The sequence below is a fragment of the Heterocephalus glaber genome, unplaced genomic scaffold (assembly GCF_053883595.1).
Source record: "Heterocephalus glaber isolate CG9 unplaced genomic scaffold, H.glaber_assembly_v1.0 deba00000621, whole genome shotgun sequence".
NCBI classification, from domain to species: Eukaryota; Metazoa; Chordata; class Mammalia; order Rodentia; family Bathyergidae; genus Heterocephalus; species Heterocephalus glaber.
The window spans coordinates 26264302-26282850 of NW_028258153.1; the positions used below are offsets into that span (position 1 = coordinate 26264302).

General features: G+C 34.8%; 1 protein-coding gene across 19 annotated transcripts in view; it reads right to left on the bottom strand.

Moving 5' to 3' along the window:
• Window positions 1-18549, bottom strand: part of Dgki (diacylglycerol kinase iota) — a 460530-nt gene that overhangs the window by 194488 nt on the left and 247493 nt on the right. For all 19 annotated transcript variants that reach the window (XR_015449207.1, XR_015449206.1, XR_015449210.1 and 16 more), the window contains 2 exons: window positions 16001-16083; window positions 13884-13944 (listed from right to left, as the gene is read on the bottom strand). Coding sequence is in view for 14 of the 19 variants with exons in the window: in XM_087206300.1 (XP_087062426.1) it covers window positions 13884-13944; window positions 16001-16083 (144 nt within the window). In the remaining 5 variants the exon portion in view is untranslated. The remainder of the gene's footprint in view (window positions 1-13883; window positions 13945-16000; window positions 16084-18549) is intronic.

The following is an 18549-nucleotide window of genomic DNA, read 5'->3' on the forward strand; positions in this document are numbered from 1 at the left end:
TAGATGAAATGATCATCTACAGAGAAAATACTAAGAAATCTCTAGGACCCCTAGAATTTATATTTGAGTTTAGCAGGATTAGAAAACACAAGGTATATATAAAAATTCAGGTGTATTATACTTGCTATAAATGAAGAATTGGATATTGAAATTTAAAAGTTATGTAGGAGTACAAAGGACCTAGAAAAGTAAAAAGAAAAAGAAAAAAAACAGTGCTGGAAGACATTTAGTACCTAATTTTAAGACTTCTTCTAAAGCTACAGTAATCAAGGCAGTGTTGGTATAAGGAAAGACATGTAGATCATTGGAATAAAACAGAGAATCTAGAAATAGAACCACACATATATGGTCCACTGAGTTTTGAAAGATTATTTAACATTAACATTTTATAGAATATAAACTCAATTCAAGAGCAGAGGAAAAGATAGTGTTTTCAGCAAATAGCACTAGAACACCCGGTATCTGTATATAAAAAAACAACCTCAAGCATTTATTTCCATACATAAAAATAACTTGAAAGGATCTAGGAACATAAATATGAAAGACTAAAACTATAAAACTTTAAGAAGAAATTAAAAAGGAAAATGTTTATGAATTTAGGGTAGGCAAGAACTTCCCAGGATACAAAAAACATGATGTATAAATGAAAAAAATTGATAAATGAGATGCCATCAAAATTTAAAACTTTAAATGATATCGTTAAAATGAAAAGTAGTCCTTAAACAGACCATATTTCTAATGCATATAACCTATGATCAGAATATATAAAGACTCTTACAACTTAGTAATAAACAACCCAATTAAAAAGTAGACACAAGAAGATGTACAACACAAGGAAAGGTGTGCAACACTAGAATCAGAAAAATACTAATTAGTACAATAACAAGATTGATTTATACACTCATTAGAGAGATGAAGTTAAAAGTTTTAAAAGATTTGTCATGACTTTTTCTTTTTGTTGGATTCTCCCACTTAGCGTTTAATTTGTCATGCCCAACGGATTCATTCTGCTGGGCTTCCTGGGGTTATGATCCTCATTGCCTTTTCCTAAGATAGTGTCTAAATTTTTTGGAGTGCTGGTTTGGTATTCATGAAATTCCTAAGGTGCTTTTTATAATAAAAGTTTCTTATTTCTCCATCAATTTTGAAAGATAGTTTTGCAGGGTACATCAATCTGGGTTGGAGGCTGTTTTCCTTTAGGGCTTGAAATACGTCACTCCAAACTCTTCTTGCCTTGAGGGTTTGTATTGAGAAGTGTGCTGGGATTCTGATGGGCTTTCCTTTGTATGTGATTTCTTTCTTTTCTCTCACTGCTTGTAGAATTTTGTTCTTCTGTTGGGTTTCTGGAATCCTAACTACTATATGCCCATGTATAGATTTTTTTTTTTGATCAAGGCTAGTTGGAGTTCTATATTATGCCTCACTTATCTGTATGTCAAGTTGTTTTCCCCTGCTTGGGAAGTTTTCTGTCATCATTTCTGTGAACAGATTTATTTTGTCATCTACACTCTCTTCTTTTTCTTCATTGACTCCAATCAGTCTTATGTTATTCTTCTTTGCATTGTTCAGCGGCTGCTGGACTGATTTCTTGTGGTCCCTTACAATTTCAAAGCAATTTTTCTTTTCCTGGTCACTAATTGCAATCTTGTCTTCTATATCTGAAATTCTGTCTTCACATTGGCTCATTCTGCTCCATAGACTTTCAATAGAGTTTTTAATCTCCTGGAAATCTGTCTGTATCTGTTTTATGGATTCCGTTTGTTTCCTATGTTGGGATTCCATCATGTTCCTCAGATCCTCTATTTTTTTTTATCTGTGTCCTCTCTAGATTTATTAATCATGTCTTGCACTATGGGCACAATCTCTGCTGTTATTTGAGAAATTATTTTTTATTTCATTTTTTCCAGGGAGTCCAGGTGGTTGAGTATCAGATTGTTCCATCTTGTTTCCCTTTGGGATTGCTGTAGGTGATCTGGAAGTCTGTTTTGGGGGCTTGTTTACATGTCTTCTCATTTCCATGGGGTGGGGGGTGCTGCTGGCACCCGCATGGCTCACCTCCTCTGACTTGGAAGTGGTGGAATGGCAGCCCAGGAGCCTCCTCCTTGGCGCTGGGATTGGTTCACCTCCTCTGCCGTGGGAGAGGTGGAATCTTTTCTTTTTTTTCTTTTCTCTTTTCTCTTTCTCTCTCTCTCATTCTCTCCCTGCCCCACATTGTTCTTCATCACCCTTTTTGTTCCTGTTCTGGCTCTAATTCAGATTTCTTCTTTACTTTTCTTTTCTTCTCTTTTTCCTTTTCTCAATTGTCATTAGTTTTAAAGGAAAGTAAATACAGTTTGTAGCCTCCCTATTGCTGTTAGGCTGTTCTGTTCTCATCTTTGTTCTTTCATTCTGTCTTTTCCTCTTGTCTTCAACAGTGCCCTAGAGTTTGCATGATCCTCCTGTGTCCTCTGGTCTCACTGCTAACATTTCCCTATCCTTCTACCTATCTATCTCTCACTCCCCAGCTCCTTCTAACGCCCCACCCCAAAGTTGCTATATTGAAGAGTTTTTTCACTATAAATATATGTTGGGCTGGTCCTCAATTTTGATTTAATTCACATAGTTAAAGGTGACAGATTAATAGCTACTACAAATTGTCATTTTCTAAGCTGTGCTTGATGCTATGGTGTCGCTGATTTTACCACTTGGGCTAAGGTGTTGTGATTGATCTAATCATTTGTCCTTCCCAGTATAATGAAAATGAGATAGCCTCAGAATCATTAGAGACCCAAAACCTAATGACCAGAAATATCTGGAGTACACCTCTGAGAAACAATCATTCCATGAAGGTTCTAAATACAAGAAACAAAGATACTTAAAATAAGCAATTTGAAAGTATCAATCCAGGAATAAAACCAAAGACAGTACCAAAAACAAAAATGAGAAGACATTTAAGCAAGGTGCAAACCCAGACTTCTGCCCCACCAAAGGCAAATTCTGGGGGAAACAAGGTGGAAAAGTCTGATAATCAACCACCTGGCACCCTGAACTGATAGCACAGGAAGTAAGAAAACAGATGAATGAGGCTCTAGAAAAATTCAAAACAGAAATAATTTCCCAGATAACTACAGAGATGGTGAGCACAGTGAAAGACATTATTAGAGGCTCTAGAAGAGAAACAGATAAAAAAACAAAATAGATGAGCTCAGAACCATGCTGAAAGCCATGAATCTCCAGCATATGAAAGAAATGGAAACCATGATCACCCAAATTAGGAAAGAAATTGAATCCATGAAACAGATTCAAACAGATATCCAGGAGTTTAATATCTCCACTGAAAGTATTCAGAGCAGATGGAGTGAATTTGAAGATAGAATATCAGATATAGAAGACAGGATTGCAGTTAGTGACCATGGAAACAGAGATTTCTTAAAAATAATAAGGGATCCTGAGAAATCAATCCAGCAGCTGCTAGATGATGCAAAGAAGAATAACATAAGACTGATAGGAGTCCATGAAAAAGCAAGAGAAAATACAAATGACATAAAAAAACTGTCCACAGAAGTAACACTAGAAAACTTCCAAGACGGAGGTAGAGAATTGGACATACAGATCAGTGAAGCATATAGAACTCCAACTAGCCATGATCAAAAAAAAATGTACACCTAGACAAATAATAGTCAAGATCCCAGAAACCCAACAGAAGAAAAAAATCCTACAAGCAGTCAAAGAAACAAATCACATGCAAAGGAAACCCCATCAGAATCACAGTACACTTCTCAAAGCAAACCCTCAAGTCAAGAAGAGCCTGGAGTGAAGTATTTCAAGCCCTAAAAGAAAATAACTTCCAGCCTAGACTGTTGTATCCTGCAAAATTATCTTTCAAAATTGATGGGAAAATTAGATACTTCCAAGAAAAAAACACCTGAGAAATTTCATGAACATCAAACCTGCACTCCAAACAATCCTAAACAATATCCTAGAAAAAGACAATGAAGGTCACAACTCCATGAGGCCCAACAGAGTGAAGCCACCAGACAAGGCAAGGAACTAAAGGAAAAGGGGGAAAAATTAAAAATAAAAGAGCCAACAACAGTAAAACATCATGACAAGGATGAGGCAATATCTATCAATTATAACCATCAATGTTAATACTCTCAATTCACCAATCAAAAGAAACAGATTGGCAGAATGGATTAAGAACCAAAATCCAACAATATGCTGTATACAAGAAACACACCTAAATCAAAAAGAAATTCATAGACTGAAAGTAAAAGGATGCAAAACAGTTCTCTATGTGAAAGGAACCTGGAGAAAAGCAAGGTAGCAATATTATTTGCAGACAAAATAGATTTCAAACCAAAACTAATTAAGAGAGACAAAGATGGTCACTACATCCTTGTGAAGGGAACAATCCAAGAGGAAGAGATGACAATCATAAATATATATGTACCAAATACGAATGCCCCCACCTATACAAAACAAATATTAATGGACATGAAAAACCAAATAAGCACTAATACAACTGTAGTGGGGGACCTCAATACCCCACTCTCACAAATAGATCATCTAGACAAAAAATTCAACAACGAAATTCTAGAACTCAACCAAGCTATTGAACAAATGGACTTAATAGATGTTTACAGAGTGTTCCACCCCACAAAATCAGAATATACATTCTTTTCTGCTGCACACAGGTGATTCCCCAAAAGAGACCACATGCTAGCTCATAGAACATGTTTAAGTAAATGCACAAGAACTGAAGTTACCCCCTGTATATTATCAGACCATATTTCAATAAAATTGGAGATCAATTGCATAAGAAACTGCAAAACTCCCACAAACACATGGAAATTGAATAACACTCTCCTCAACAACCAATGAGTCACAGAGAAAATTAAAGAAGAAATTACACAATTTCTACAAGTAAATGATAATGAGAGTAAAACATACAGGAATTTATGGGACACAATGAAAGCACTTCCATGAGGGAAATTCATAGCAGTGAATGCCCATATTAGGAAAACCGAGAGAGCTCAAATAAACAACCTAGTGCTGAACCTCAAGCTCCTAGAAAAAGAAGAGCATGACAAACTCAAAGCTCATATAAGAGGGGAAATTATAAAGATCAGAGCAGAAAAAAAAAAAAGATCAGAGCAGAAATCAATGCAATGGAGACTAAGAGAATGATACAAAAAAATCAATGAATCAAAGAGTTGGTTTTTCAAAAGAATAAATAAAATTGATAAATCTTTAGCCAACCTTATCAAAAAGAAGGAAAGAAAAGTCTCAGATCCATGCAATTAAGAATGAAAAGTTGAAGTCACAACAGATCCAACAGAAATCCAGAGGATCATCAATACCTACTTCAAAAAACTGTACACTAATAAAATGGAAAACAGAAGAAATGGACACATTCCTAGGTACATACAAACTGCCAAAGTTAAATGAAAAAGATATAAAAATTCTAAACACCCCAATTACAATGAATGAAATTGAAAATGTAATTAAAAACTTACCAACAAAGAAAATCCCAGAACCTGATGGCTTCACTGCTGAATTCTACAAGAGATTTAGAGAAGAACTATCGACATTACTCTTTAAACTCATCAAGGAAATTGAAAGGGAAGCAATACTTCCAAATTCATTCCTGGAAGCAAGTGCTACTTTGATTCCAAAACCAGGAAAAGACCCAACCCAATAAAGAGAACTACAGGCCAATCTCCCTACTCAACAAGATACTGGCAAACGGAATACAGAGGGTCATCAAGAAGATCATGCACCCTGACCAAGTCGCATTTATCCCAGTGATGCAAGGATGGTTCCACATACGTAAATCAATAAATGCAATACACTATATTAGCAGAGCCAAGGACAAAACCATAGGATCATCTCAATAGATGCAGAAAAAGCATTCAACAAAATCCAACATGCATTCACGATAAAAACCCTACATAAAATTGGAATGGAAGGTTTTTATCTGATTAAGGCTATCTATGAAAAACCAACAGCCAACATCATACTAAATGATCAAAAACTGAAAACTTTCCTGCTAAAATCAGGAACAAGACTAGGATGCCCACTATCACCACTACTGTTCAATATAGTTCTGCAAACATTAGCCACAGCAATTAGAAAAGAGAAAGAAGTAAAAGGAATAAAGATAGAAAAGGAAGATGTTAAACTATCATTATTTGCTGACAATATGAAACTTTACATAGAAGACCCAAAAAACTTCACCAAAAGACTTCTAGACTGAATTGACAGATTCAGTAGAGTAGCTGGATACAAGGTCAACACTCAAAAAACAATAGCCTTCTTATACACAAATAACAGACTCACTGAGAGAGAAATTAGTGAAAGATTTCCTTTTACAATAGCATCCAAAAAAATTAAATATCTAGGAATCAATCTAACAAAGGAAGCAAAAGACCTCTATACTGAAAACTACAGCACTCTGAAAAAAGAGATTGAAGAGGATATAAGAAAATGGAATGACATCCATTGTTCCTGGGTAGGAAGAACGAATATAGTGAAAATGGCTATACTTCCAAAACTGCTATATAGATTTAATGCAATGCCAATTGCAATTCCAACAATATATTTCAGAGAACTAGAGAAAACAATCCAAAAATTCATTGGGAACAAGAAGAGACCTAGAATAGCAAAAGCAATTCTAGGCAAACAGAGACATGGCAGGGGGTATCACAATCCCCAACTTGAAACTATACTACAAAGCTACTGTGAAAAAAACACCATGGTACTTGCAAAGAAACAGACCCTAGAATCACTGGAATAGACTAGAAGATGCAGAAACAACTCCAGACATACTCAGCCACCTCATGTTTGACAAAGGAGCCAACCACCCTCACTGGAGGAAAGATAGCCTGTTTAATAAATGGTGTTGGGAAAACCGGAATTCAACCTGTCAGAGATTAAAAATAGACCCATATCTACCACCATGCACTAAACTAAGATCAAAGTGGATTAAAGATCTAAATATTAAAACAGAACCACTAAACTTGCTAGAAGGTAAGTTGGGTAGAACTCCTGAAGACATTGGCATAGGAAAAGACTTTATAAACAAAACCTCAGTAGCATAGGAACCAGCAAAAATAATCAACAACTGGGATCTCATCTTATTACAAGCTTCTGCACTGCAAGGGAAACCACCAACAGATCTAAGAGACAACCTACAATGTGGGAAAAAATTTTTACCAGCTGTTCCTTAGACTAAGGAGTACTATCCAGAATATATAAAGAACTTAAAAAATCACACACACCCCAAATTTAAAGACCAAATTCAAAAATGGGCATCTGAAATGAACACACATTTCTCAAAGAAGTAAAAGCAGCAAATAAACATATGAAAAAAGGTTCAACATCACTGGTCATTCGAGAGATGCAGATGAAAACAAAACTGAGATTCCACCTCACCCTAGAAAGAATAGCTGCTATCAAGAAATCAACCAATAACAAATGTTGGCAGGGTTGTGGGGAGAAAGGAACCCTCCTGAATGTTGGTGGGAGTGCAGACTGGTGCAAGCACTGTGGAAATCAGTATGGAGATGCCTCAAAGAACTAGGACTAGAGGTCCCATTTTACCCAGCTATTCCTCTGCAGGGTATCTTCCCAAAAGAATTAAAAGAATCATACCACACCGATATATGTGCACCCATGTTTACAGTGGCACAGTTCGTAATAGCTAAAGCTTGGAAACAGCCCACGTGCCCATCAACTGGAGACTGGATAAAGAAGATGTGATTTTTTTTTAATCGAATGGAGTACTACTCAGCCATAAAGAATGAGAAACTAGAGACATTTATAGCTAAATGGATGCATACTGAGGCCATACTTTTAAGTGAAATAAATAGGACGGACATGTGTAAATACTGAATAGCTTCTCTGTTGTGAGAAACTGAAAGTGTAAATAAGGATTAAAATGATTAAAATGAATAATTGATAATTTGAAATAGGAAGAAAAGGTCCAAATGGGTAGGGGAAGTGGGAGGGGAAGGAGAAGGGGAAGGAGAAAGGAAAGAAGGGAAAGGAAAAATTATGAGAAAAGGAAAAAATGGAAACAATGTCTTTGTAAATAGGAAAGGGTGGAGGGGAGTGAAGGGAGGACAGGGGATAAAAAATAAGAACCAAGACACATCATGTACAGGTACAAGCACCCAATGATGAATGTAAATGTATTGTATACCAAAAATGTACCAATAAAGGAATTTAAGGAAAAGAAAAAGAAAGTATTTAAAAACATAAAACCTCATAGATTAAAAAGTAACTATACAAACAAATTTAGAATGCTCTACTACTATGGTGAATAAACCATTTGTATCCTTATTATAGAACAATTACAAAATAATTCAAAATAATAAAAACTACATTAACATATTCAGATATAGGTAATACAGAAAGATGAAAAACAGGACACCAAAAATTCAAAATATGTGGAGTGCAACTGTGAAGATTTTTATTAGTATATTTTTCTCTGTTTCTGTTTAAGTTGTTACCATATCAAAATATCATTTTAGAACTAAAAGATATTTTTATAAGCCTCACAGTAGGCACAATATCTATACCTAGTTCACAAATATCTATAAAAATATAAGTGAGGAATCAAAATTTACTACAAGACTAAGTCATTTGGGCATAAAAGAAATACGTAAGAAAGAAAGAAATTGTAATAAAATTAGAAAACAACTTACAAAATGGTTCCCTTAAGATATACCTGTCAATAATTACTTTAAATGTAAATGAATTCAATTCTCTAATTAAAAGACATAGAGTGAGTTAACAGATGAAAAAATCGAGATCCAACTACATGTTACTTACAAGGAACTTACTCCATCTCTAAGAACATGCACAGTCTGAAAGTAAAGGAATCCAAAAGAAAGGAGTAGCTATGCTTTTGCTATAGAAAATAGTCTTTAAGTCAAAAAAAGAAACAAAATCATTGTATAGTGATATAGGCATAATTCAGCAAGAAGAAATAACAATTCTAAATATATATATACATATATATACTCAAGGTTGGAGTATCCAAATATATGAAGCAAATATTAGGAAATTGAAGGGCAAATAGAGTCCAAAATAATAATAGTAAGAAAGCTTTAACTTCATACAGTCAGGAACAGACAGACAGAAAAACAACAAAGAAAAAGAGTCAGCCAGGCATAGTGGTTCACACCTGTGACTCCAGCACTGAGGAAGGAGGATGAGGTAGGAGGGTTGTCATGAGTTTGAGGTCAGTCTGAGCTACATAGTGAATTCAAGCCCAGCCTAAAATACATAATGAGACCCTGTCTCAAAATAAAACAAAAAACACACGAACAAAGCACAGTCAAGTTGCACCCTAGAGCAAATGGACCTAACAGACATCTACAGAACATGTTATCCAAGCCTACAGAAAATGCATTCTTCTTATCAGAACGAGACATTCTCCAGGATAGAGCATATGACAGCTGAAAAACCAGTCTAAAAAAATCTTAAAGAAATGCATCATCACAAATCTCTATAGAGCATGTGACAGCCAAAAAACAAGTCTCAACAAATTTGAAAGAAATGCATCATCCGGAATCTCTTTTCTGACAATAGAGCAATAAAACTAGAAATCAAAAGTGAAATATTGTAGAATAGAAATAAACTGATTCTTAATGACCAATAAAGGAAGAAATTGAGAAGGAAATTAAAGATTTCTCCAAGTAAATAAAAACAGATACACAGCATGCCTAAACCTAGGGATACAGCAAAAGATTACTGAAGAAAATTTACAGCACTCAACATCTACATTTTTTAAAAAGCAGAAAGATCTCGATCTACTGCTGCATCTCAAGGGACTTGAAAAACAAGAGCAAAGCAAACTCAAAATTAGAAGGAAAGAAATAATGAAGATCATAGCAGAAATAAATGAGAGCAACAACAAAAAATACAAAACACCAGTGAAACAAAAAGCTTGTTTTTGAAAAGATAAACAAAATGAACAAATTGTTAGCTAGGCTATGGGGAAGAAGACTCAAGAAAATGACAGATGAAAAGGGGGATATGATAACTGACACTACAGAAATACAAAGGATCATTAATGACTATTATGAACAAATGTATACCAATAAAGTTGACAGCTTAGATAAAATGGACAAGTTCTTGGATACATACACCCTACCGAAACTGAAGAAATAGAAAAATGGATCGGATCATTAACAAGTAATGATACTGAATCAGAACTCAAAAAGTTTCCCATCAAAGAAAACCCCAGACCTGATGCTTCCACTGCTGAAGTCTATCAAAGATTTAAAGATGAAGTGACACTAATTCTTAAATCACTCCTAAAAATGGAAGAGGCCAATATCCTTCCCAGCTCAATCTATGAGGCCGGTATTAGCCCAATGCCAAAACCATACAAGGACACAACAAATAAAGAAAGCTGGAGGCCAATATTTTTGATGAACATAAATGCAAAATTACTGAGTGCAACGCTAGCCAACTGTATACAATAGCACATTAAAAGATTGTTCTCCGTGATGAAGTGGGATTCACCCAGGGATACAAGGATGTTTCAACATATCCAAATAAAAACATGTGGCATTCCACATCAACAAAATGAGGGACAAATACCACATGATCATCTCAATAAATACTGAAAAGAGATCTGATAAAATTCAACACCCCACACCTCTCTTGCAACAAGGAAGTTGTCCAAAGCAGCAAGGGTAAGAGGTGAGAAGGAAGGGAAGAAGAAATAAAAAGGATAAAGATATGCCATGTACAGGAACCTAATAACCCCAATTGATATAAACACTGTAAGCCATAATATGAGCTAAGACTAATAATATCAACAAGTATTAAAAAAGGGTTAGAGAATAAGGGAACCAGAAGAGGAAGGGTTAGGGAAGGGGAAAGAGATTTTTTAAAAAGGAAACAAGCTGTAATATGTACACGTATTCACTCCAAGATATAAACTGCATGAACTGTAAACATGTACGAATAAAATATAAATTTAGGGCCAGGGATTTAGCTCAGTGGTGCCGCCACCTGTCTCTCAAGCACAAGGTCCTGAGTTCAATCCCCGGTACCATAATTAATTAATTAATTAATTAAAATAAAAAATAAATTTTAAAAATTCAACACCCCTTCATGATAAAATGGTAAACAAATTAGATAGAGAAGAAATGTACCTAAACATAATAAGGGCTATTTATGACAAGCCAACCACTAACATTATACCAAGTAGAAAAAAGCTCAAGGCCTTCACTCTCAGATCTAGAACCAGACAAAGAAGGCCAAGTCCATTCAATATAATACTGAGAGCCATAGCCACAGCAAGTACGAAAGAGAAAGAAATGAAGGGCATCCAGTGACGAGAGAGGGAGACCTGTGGTCACTGTATGTATATGACATCATAATACATATACAAAATCCAAAAGATTCCACCAAAAATTCTTAAAACTAATAATCAAATTTAGCAAAGTTTCAGGATACAAACATTAACATACAAAAATCAGTAACATTGCTGTCTATCAATACTTAATTATCTGAAACAGAAATTAAGAAAATAATTACATGTATAATAGCTGCAAAGAAAACAAAATGCCTAAGAATAAATTCAACCAAAAAGGTGACATCTCTACAAGGAAAACTATAAAACACTGACAAAAGGAATTGAAGGGGACACAAAAATACATGGAAAGACATGTTGTTTTCATGTATTGCAAGACTCAATATTCTTAAAATAGCTGTACTACCCAAATCAATCTACAGATGCAATGCAATCTTATCAAAATCCCAATACATTCTCCACAGAACTAGAAAAAAAATCCTAAAATTTGAATGGAACCAGAAAAAAAAGTACAAATAGTCAAAGACATCTTGAGCAAAAAGAATGGTGAACCATTATATTACTTGAATCCATAATATGCTACAAATCAGTCATTATCAAAACAGCATAGTACTGGCATACAAACAGAATCATACCCCAACAGAACAGAACAGAGTCTAGACGTAAACCTACCTACACAACTATAACCAAATAATCTTCCAAAAATGTTCTAGGAACAATGCACTGGAGAAAGTATTGCCCCTTCAGTAAATGGTGCTGAGGAAACTGAGTATCCATGTACAGGAGAGTGAAAGGAGACCCCTATCTATTACAAAAATTCACCTCTAAGTGGACAAAAGACTTAAATGTAAGAATTTAAACTATGAAATTACTAGAAGAAAACATAGGGGAAAATGTTTGGGACAAGAGAAGGGTAAGGATTTTTTAGAAAAAACTCCAAAAGTACAGGAAACAAAAGTAAAAGCAGACCAACAACTCTACATAAAACCAAAAAGCTTCTGCAAAGCAATGAACCAATCATCAAAGTAAAGAGACATCCTATAGGGTAAAAGAAAATGTGTGAACTATACATCTAACCAAGGGTTACTAATCACAATATACAAGGGACTAAAAAAAATGGAATGTGAAAAGCAACCCAAATAAAAAGTGGGCAATGGGCATAAACAGAAATGTCTCAAAAGAAGGCATACAAAAGCCCACTATGTATTTTTTTTTTGTACCGGATATCGAACTCGAGACATGTGCTTGTGAGGCAGGTGGCAGAAGCACTGAGCTAAATCCCCGGCACCTACTGTGTATTTTTAAAAAATGCTCATCATAATTAATCATCAAGGACATGCAAATAAAGCCCAAAATAAGATAGCACATCACCCCAGTAAGAATGGCTATTGTCAAAAAAGACCAAAGATAACAAGGCTGCTGAGGGTGCAGAAAATAATTGTAGCATACCATTGGTTGAAATGTAAATTATTATAGCTGACAAAGAGTATAGACATTCCTCAAAAAAATTTAAAACCATTACATGATCCAGCAATCCCACTGCTAGGTATGCATTGAAAAGAAATGAAATCACCATGGCCAAGAATGCACCATCTGCATCCCTATGTTCACTGCAACACTACTCAAAATAGCCAAGAGACTGAAGCAAACAAAGTGTCCATCAACTGATGAAAGGATTAAGAAAATAAGGAAAATATACACAATGGAATACTATTTGAACATAAAAAAAAAATGTAACCGTCATTTGCAGCAACACAGATGGAACTGGAGATCATTACATTAAGTGAAATAAGCCAGGCACTTAGCAAAGTAGAAAATGATCTCACTCATAGGTGAAATCAAGTCAGTTGATTTCACAGAATCTGAAAGTAGAATAGTGACTACCAGAGACTGGGGAGAGTAGGAGAGAGAGAAGGAGAGAAGTGCGGTTGATCAATCAGTGTTAAGTTACAGTTAGATGGGAGTAAGGGGCACTTGTGGGGGCTTTACAGCAGGGAGACTATAAATAAGAAATGCTAAGCATGCAAAGATAGTGTTTATTTTAAAAAGCTACAAGAAAAAATTTTGAATGTTTTCACCATAAAGAAATGACATTTAAAGCAATAAATATGTTTAACCTGATTTCAACATTACACAATGTGTACATGCATCAAAACGCTACATGATACTCAAATACTATGCATAATTTTTATGATTTTATATATCAGTTTAAAAATAAATTTAACAAATAAATAATAAGTATTAAAAAATGGAAATGTCAGTTTACATATTTAAAAGAATTTAGCCATATATACCCTTCATTTCTATGAATACATCTCTGCCTTGTGGAACAGAAAAGGATATACTATACAGTAGTTGAAGGAGAGAAGCACATTTTAGAAAGGTCAAGTACATATACACATGGCTAATAAAGTGCCTTCTAAGCCTTAGGGGCTATGAGTCATAGAGAACAGTCATTCATTTTAGGGGAGTGGAAAGACTGAGGATGAAAAACAATACCATCACAAGAAAACAAGAAAAACAGCAGAAATCAGGGAAAGAATTGGATTCTCTTTCAAAAACCTACCGTTCCATCCCCACCACAGGCCAGAATTCTCAGGTTTGGTACTTTCCTATACAACTCAAGTCTGTAGAAGAAATAGGAGACAAAATAAACAAGAAAATATATTATTGCCTGTGGCCGAGAGATAACACAGGACAAAATGAGTGAAGTGGAATCCACTGGAGAAAAGACACAATAGTGAGGCTAATGATACCATGAAAACAAGTACCCAAGGGAGGACTGACTAACAAGTGGATTAGACCCAGGCAGAAAACTTTAATTTTAAATGGTTGATGATGGAATGATTTGGTGACATCTGAGAGTTTAATTTCTCATTTTTCCCATTATTGTGTCAATACATTTATTTTTCTTTTTACTTTGTTTTTATTTCCCTTCTTTTTCTTTTCCCATTTCCCCCTCTCCTTTCTTAAAGAAAATCATCTTTAATTAGTAATTAATAGTCCTCTTTATATCTTAGTCCTCCTCTTTATAACTTATTAGCTTTTCCTGGATCTATTTTTCAAACCTATACTTCCCACTCTTAATTCCAAGACTTTTTTTAAAAAGAAAGATGGACAGGATTCCCCGCTCTCATTATTACTACCACACCCAGAAGTCACCTTCACAGTCTTGCTTACACTGCCAGTCAAAAGTGGGAAGATTCTGTGTTTTCTTTTTTTTCTTTATCATTTTATTGGTACATTTTAGGTATACAATATAATGACATTCATCATTGGAGATATGCACCTTTACATACTCTCTTGGTTCTTATTTTTTCCCCATTCCCCTGCCCTCCCTTCTACTCCTCCAGCCTCCCTATTTACAAGGATTTTGTTTCCATTTTTTCATTTTCTCATATTAATTCCATTGCCTTCTTTCCTTTCTCCTACCGCTCCTTCTTTCCCTCTGTGTTTTCTTTTTAATTTTGAATTTGTCTACTTGTGGTTTATCATTTAATCTTTCTTCTTGGCTTTCAAGAAGATGCAGGAATGTTGCTCTTAATCTTTTACTTACGTGGAGCTGTTAATGGCTCTACTCTAAAAAAAGTTGTTAATTTAAATCTAATAACATTTCTCTGAAAATATTTCCTGGCCCACTATGCACTCTATGGTGACCTATGAAACATCTAACATCTCACTTAAGTGATGAAATCTTTGAAAAAGTTAACATTCAATAGGGCATAAGCCAGGACAGCAGGTTAACCTTAACACAAGAAAAAAATATAGAAGTTTTACAACAAACTCTGTGGCAAAAAAATTCATAGACTATGAGAACCATAGTAAATTAAACTTTCATAATTCATGTTCTTCTGTATGCTTGAAATCTATAATTCTTCATTTTATGCAGGAACACTATTTCTGAAGAAGCCACCTCCAAATTAACATTTCTTTGTCTCTGATATTGCTACTTAGCAAAAAAATAAATAAAAATAACAGGTATCCCTTATATTCTGTTTATCAAATAACATCAGAGCCACCTAAGTAGGTGGATTTAGTATAGAGATAGAGAACAGTGAAAAATGTCCTTGCTCTTCCCCACTATGTAAGGCCACCTCCATCTAGACTTAATTTTCAAAACATCTAACATAATCAGAGAACGGGATTTCTGAGAAGCTCAGAAGGACGGAGCAGGAATGAAAATGCCTCTCCCACACTAATGTGGAGTACAATAAATTAATCAATATTTCTCTCTTTCTCTCTCTCATGCATACACATACACACATGCACACACACAAATGTTCATAAATGAACATGGCTGTGGTGCTTCCCAGAGTTAGACCTACATTCCCTTCGACATTCACCTCCACAGTGGTATGTGTGCTAATAAAAAATAAAGTCTTTCTGAAGTTACAGACTCGAGGTGCATAATCTACAGGTGCACATACACAAATAGCAAACACACTACAGGTGCTCACTGAGTCAATAATTGAAAAGATAAATGTGGAAGCAAATTAATCCAATGGCCAATAAGAGGGAACATCAGATCACGTTTTAAAGGAAAGAAATTACATATCAGAGAGGAAATAAGAGATAGTCACAAAATATTTCACAAGATAATCTGATAATGGAGCTTGATCCCAAATCAGAAAGTTCTCACTTGCCTAAAAACATGTGGACTATATACGGAATTTCCAGACTTACGCATCTTTTGGCCCTTCCTGAGAAAGATCAAAGACTTGTCGTGGATTCAGGTACCACATGAACATCTGAAGGACTTTGGTTCCCTGTAAAGGAAAAATTTGACAATAATAGGAGAAATTTCCCAATATTAAAAAGTAAAACTAAATCATTTACTGTAACACAGTAGTTACAAATGATATATAAAAGTAGTTAAAATCAAGAATTAAAATCATTTTGTCTTGGCTTTACGTAGGTTGAATGTCCAGGTGGGATATTTGTGTAACCATGTAACTCTGGACAAGTTTCTCAATTTCATTAAATTCAGTATCCTTCTTTTTATTATGGAGATAAGATGCCTAGTTCACAAACATGATGTAGAGATTAAAAGTAATAATGTTTGAGGAGCACATTATAATGTTTGACATACAATATATGCTTCATGAATAGCATTTATTGATGGATTAATTTTTACCATCATTACTTAATGTATGAAAATCCATGTGGGGAAATTATTAACCTATGCACTTTAACATTAATTTTTAACTTATTGTGCAGATCATTATTGTCCCTGCCTAATATGATACATGTGCAGTATTGGCTAAGTATGATTTTGTTAAAATAATTTTTCTAACTGAAGCAAAAGTATAACTAGAGTATATAGATTTTTTTTATATTAAAGTTTTACAAGTTATATAAAATTTACCTACTTAGTAACATAAGAGTTTACTTTGACATTTTTCAGTCTCCATGTCTATGTAAGTTTAAAGCAAACCTTTCTGTCTCACATAAGCATGTTTCTGGAGTGTTTTAAGGTAACCATGACATTTATAGAGATGGACATGATGACAAACTTGATCATTCCTTAAAATATATAGAACAAAAAGAAATTATTGAAGGATCTTTTCATTAATCAGCACCAATAAAGCTTTAAAATTGAGTAAAATGCCTCAGTTTTATCAACTACGCCAAATAATATGTGATCAATTAGGCAGAATTTGTTCCTTAAAATATTATTCCTTTAGTAGATATCATGATTGCTTTTCCCGCAAGTGTTTCTGTTTGTATTGCTAACATGCTGTACTTAAAGGCCATTCCAGTATAGTAGAAATAGCTTGAGTTCTGAGTCAGGACTAACTTGGGTGTTCTAACTGGGTAATCATGAGCACTTATCATCTTGCAGAAATGCAGTCCATAAACCAGGAAGGGTGCCTACCTTCCAGGGTGATTATGTGAAGTAAATGAATCAGCAATAGTTACATATCCAGCACAGTATGTTGCACTAAGTAGGCCTTTGTAAATGTTAGTCCTTTTTCTCTCTCTTTTTTTAATCTATTCATTAAATTACACTTGATGGTGTGAGGGCTAAAGTGTAATTCGTGATTATCACATTGTGATGCCAGCTGTTACAGAGGCCAACGCAAGTCTTTTGTTCCAAATCTCATCCAGACCTGTAATTTAAAAGTTCTGCCATATCATGTGCTTGTTTAATTTTAGGAATAGCATTCCATCCTTAATTATTACAACTAATCCTTCAGTTTCACCAAGCGACACATTTTGCTTTCTATCATATACAAACATAGATTTAGAGACATAATACTAACTAAATACTGGGTCATTTTCTTTCTTCACATGCTGGGCCTTGCTATCAACTGTGTTCAGGATTATTTCAATCTTTTTTTTTTGTTAAGTTGCTAACATAAGAATCATGTTAATGACCAACCAGTTTATAGAACATTTTCAACTGACTTGCTAGAAAATTAATTTTTTAGTTTTAGATTCCTGGAGCAGTGTGAACTGTTGATGTTAATTATGCCTTTCACCTTTGCTGTGGTACAGTGCACATTTCAATTTCAGCATCTCCTATTTTCCATACAATATGAGGTAATTAACACTTTTCAAAAAACAAAAATCAATGCAGGGTTATTTTTCTTAAAATGTCTCTAAAAGATATGAGTAGCTGCACAGTTTTGGTTTTGCCCGTTTTCAGTTGGCGTTAGTTGGAACACCTAATGATCTCAGTGCATCCTGTCAGAAAGGGTCCCATGCACGCACCACTGCAGGCTGCTGGGATGCCGCCCCTAGACTCATGCCTCAATAACCTGTGCAGCCATGCAGGGCTACCCTGCCACAGCTAACATTAAGGCAGGGAAGAATTACTTCTTTTAAAAAGTAATTTTCTTTTGAAAATGTTATTCATTGGGAAAAATAAGTGGTTGAATGAAAGCATTTTTTAAATGATCAATTCTACCAGGTGGAGAAAAAAAGGTCTAACTCAAACATTTAAGCGAGCTTCATTAAATTCTCTGAGACTTTGAGGATAAGCTACTTTATAGCTTTAATTGAGGTAATTTATTAAACAGAACTGAATGGTCTGACAGGTGCTAATTCACTGGGAAGAGTAATTTGCTTCTTTCTCAATGGCAGGATTAAAACCACTCATTTACACAACTGTCACTACCAAGTCTCAAGCACTCTCTATGTTGTCATATACTATGTATCAAACATCAAAGCTGTAAATTTTGTGCTTTTTTTTTTTGAAATAAGGTCTTGCTGGGTAGCTCAGGCTGGCC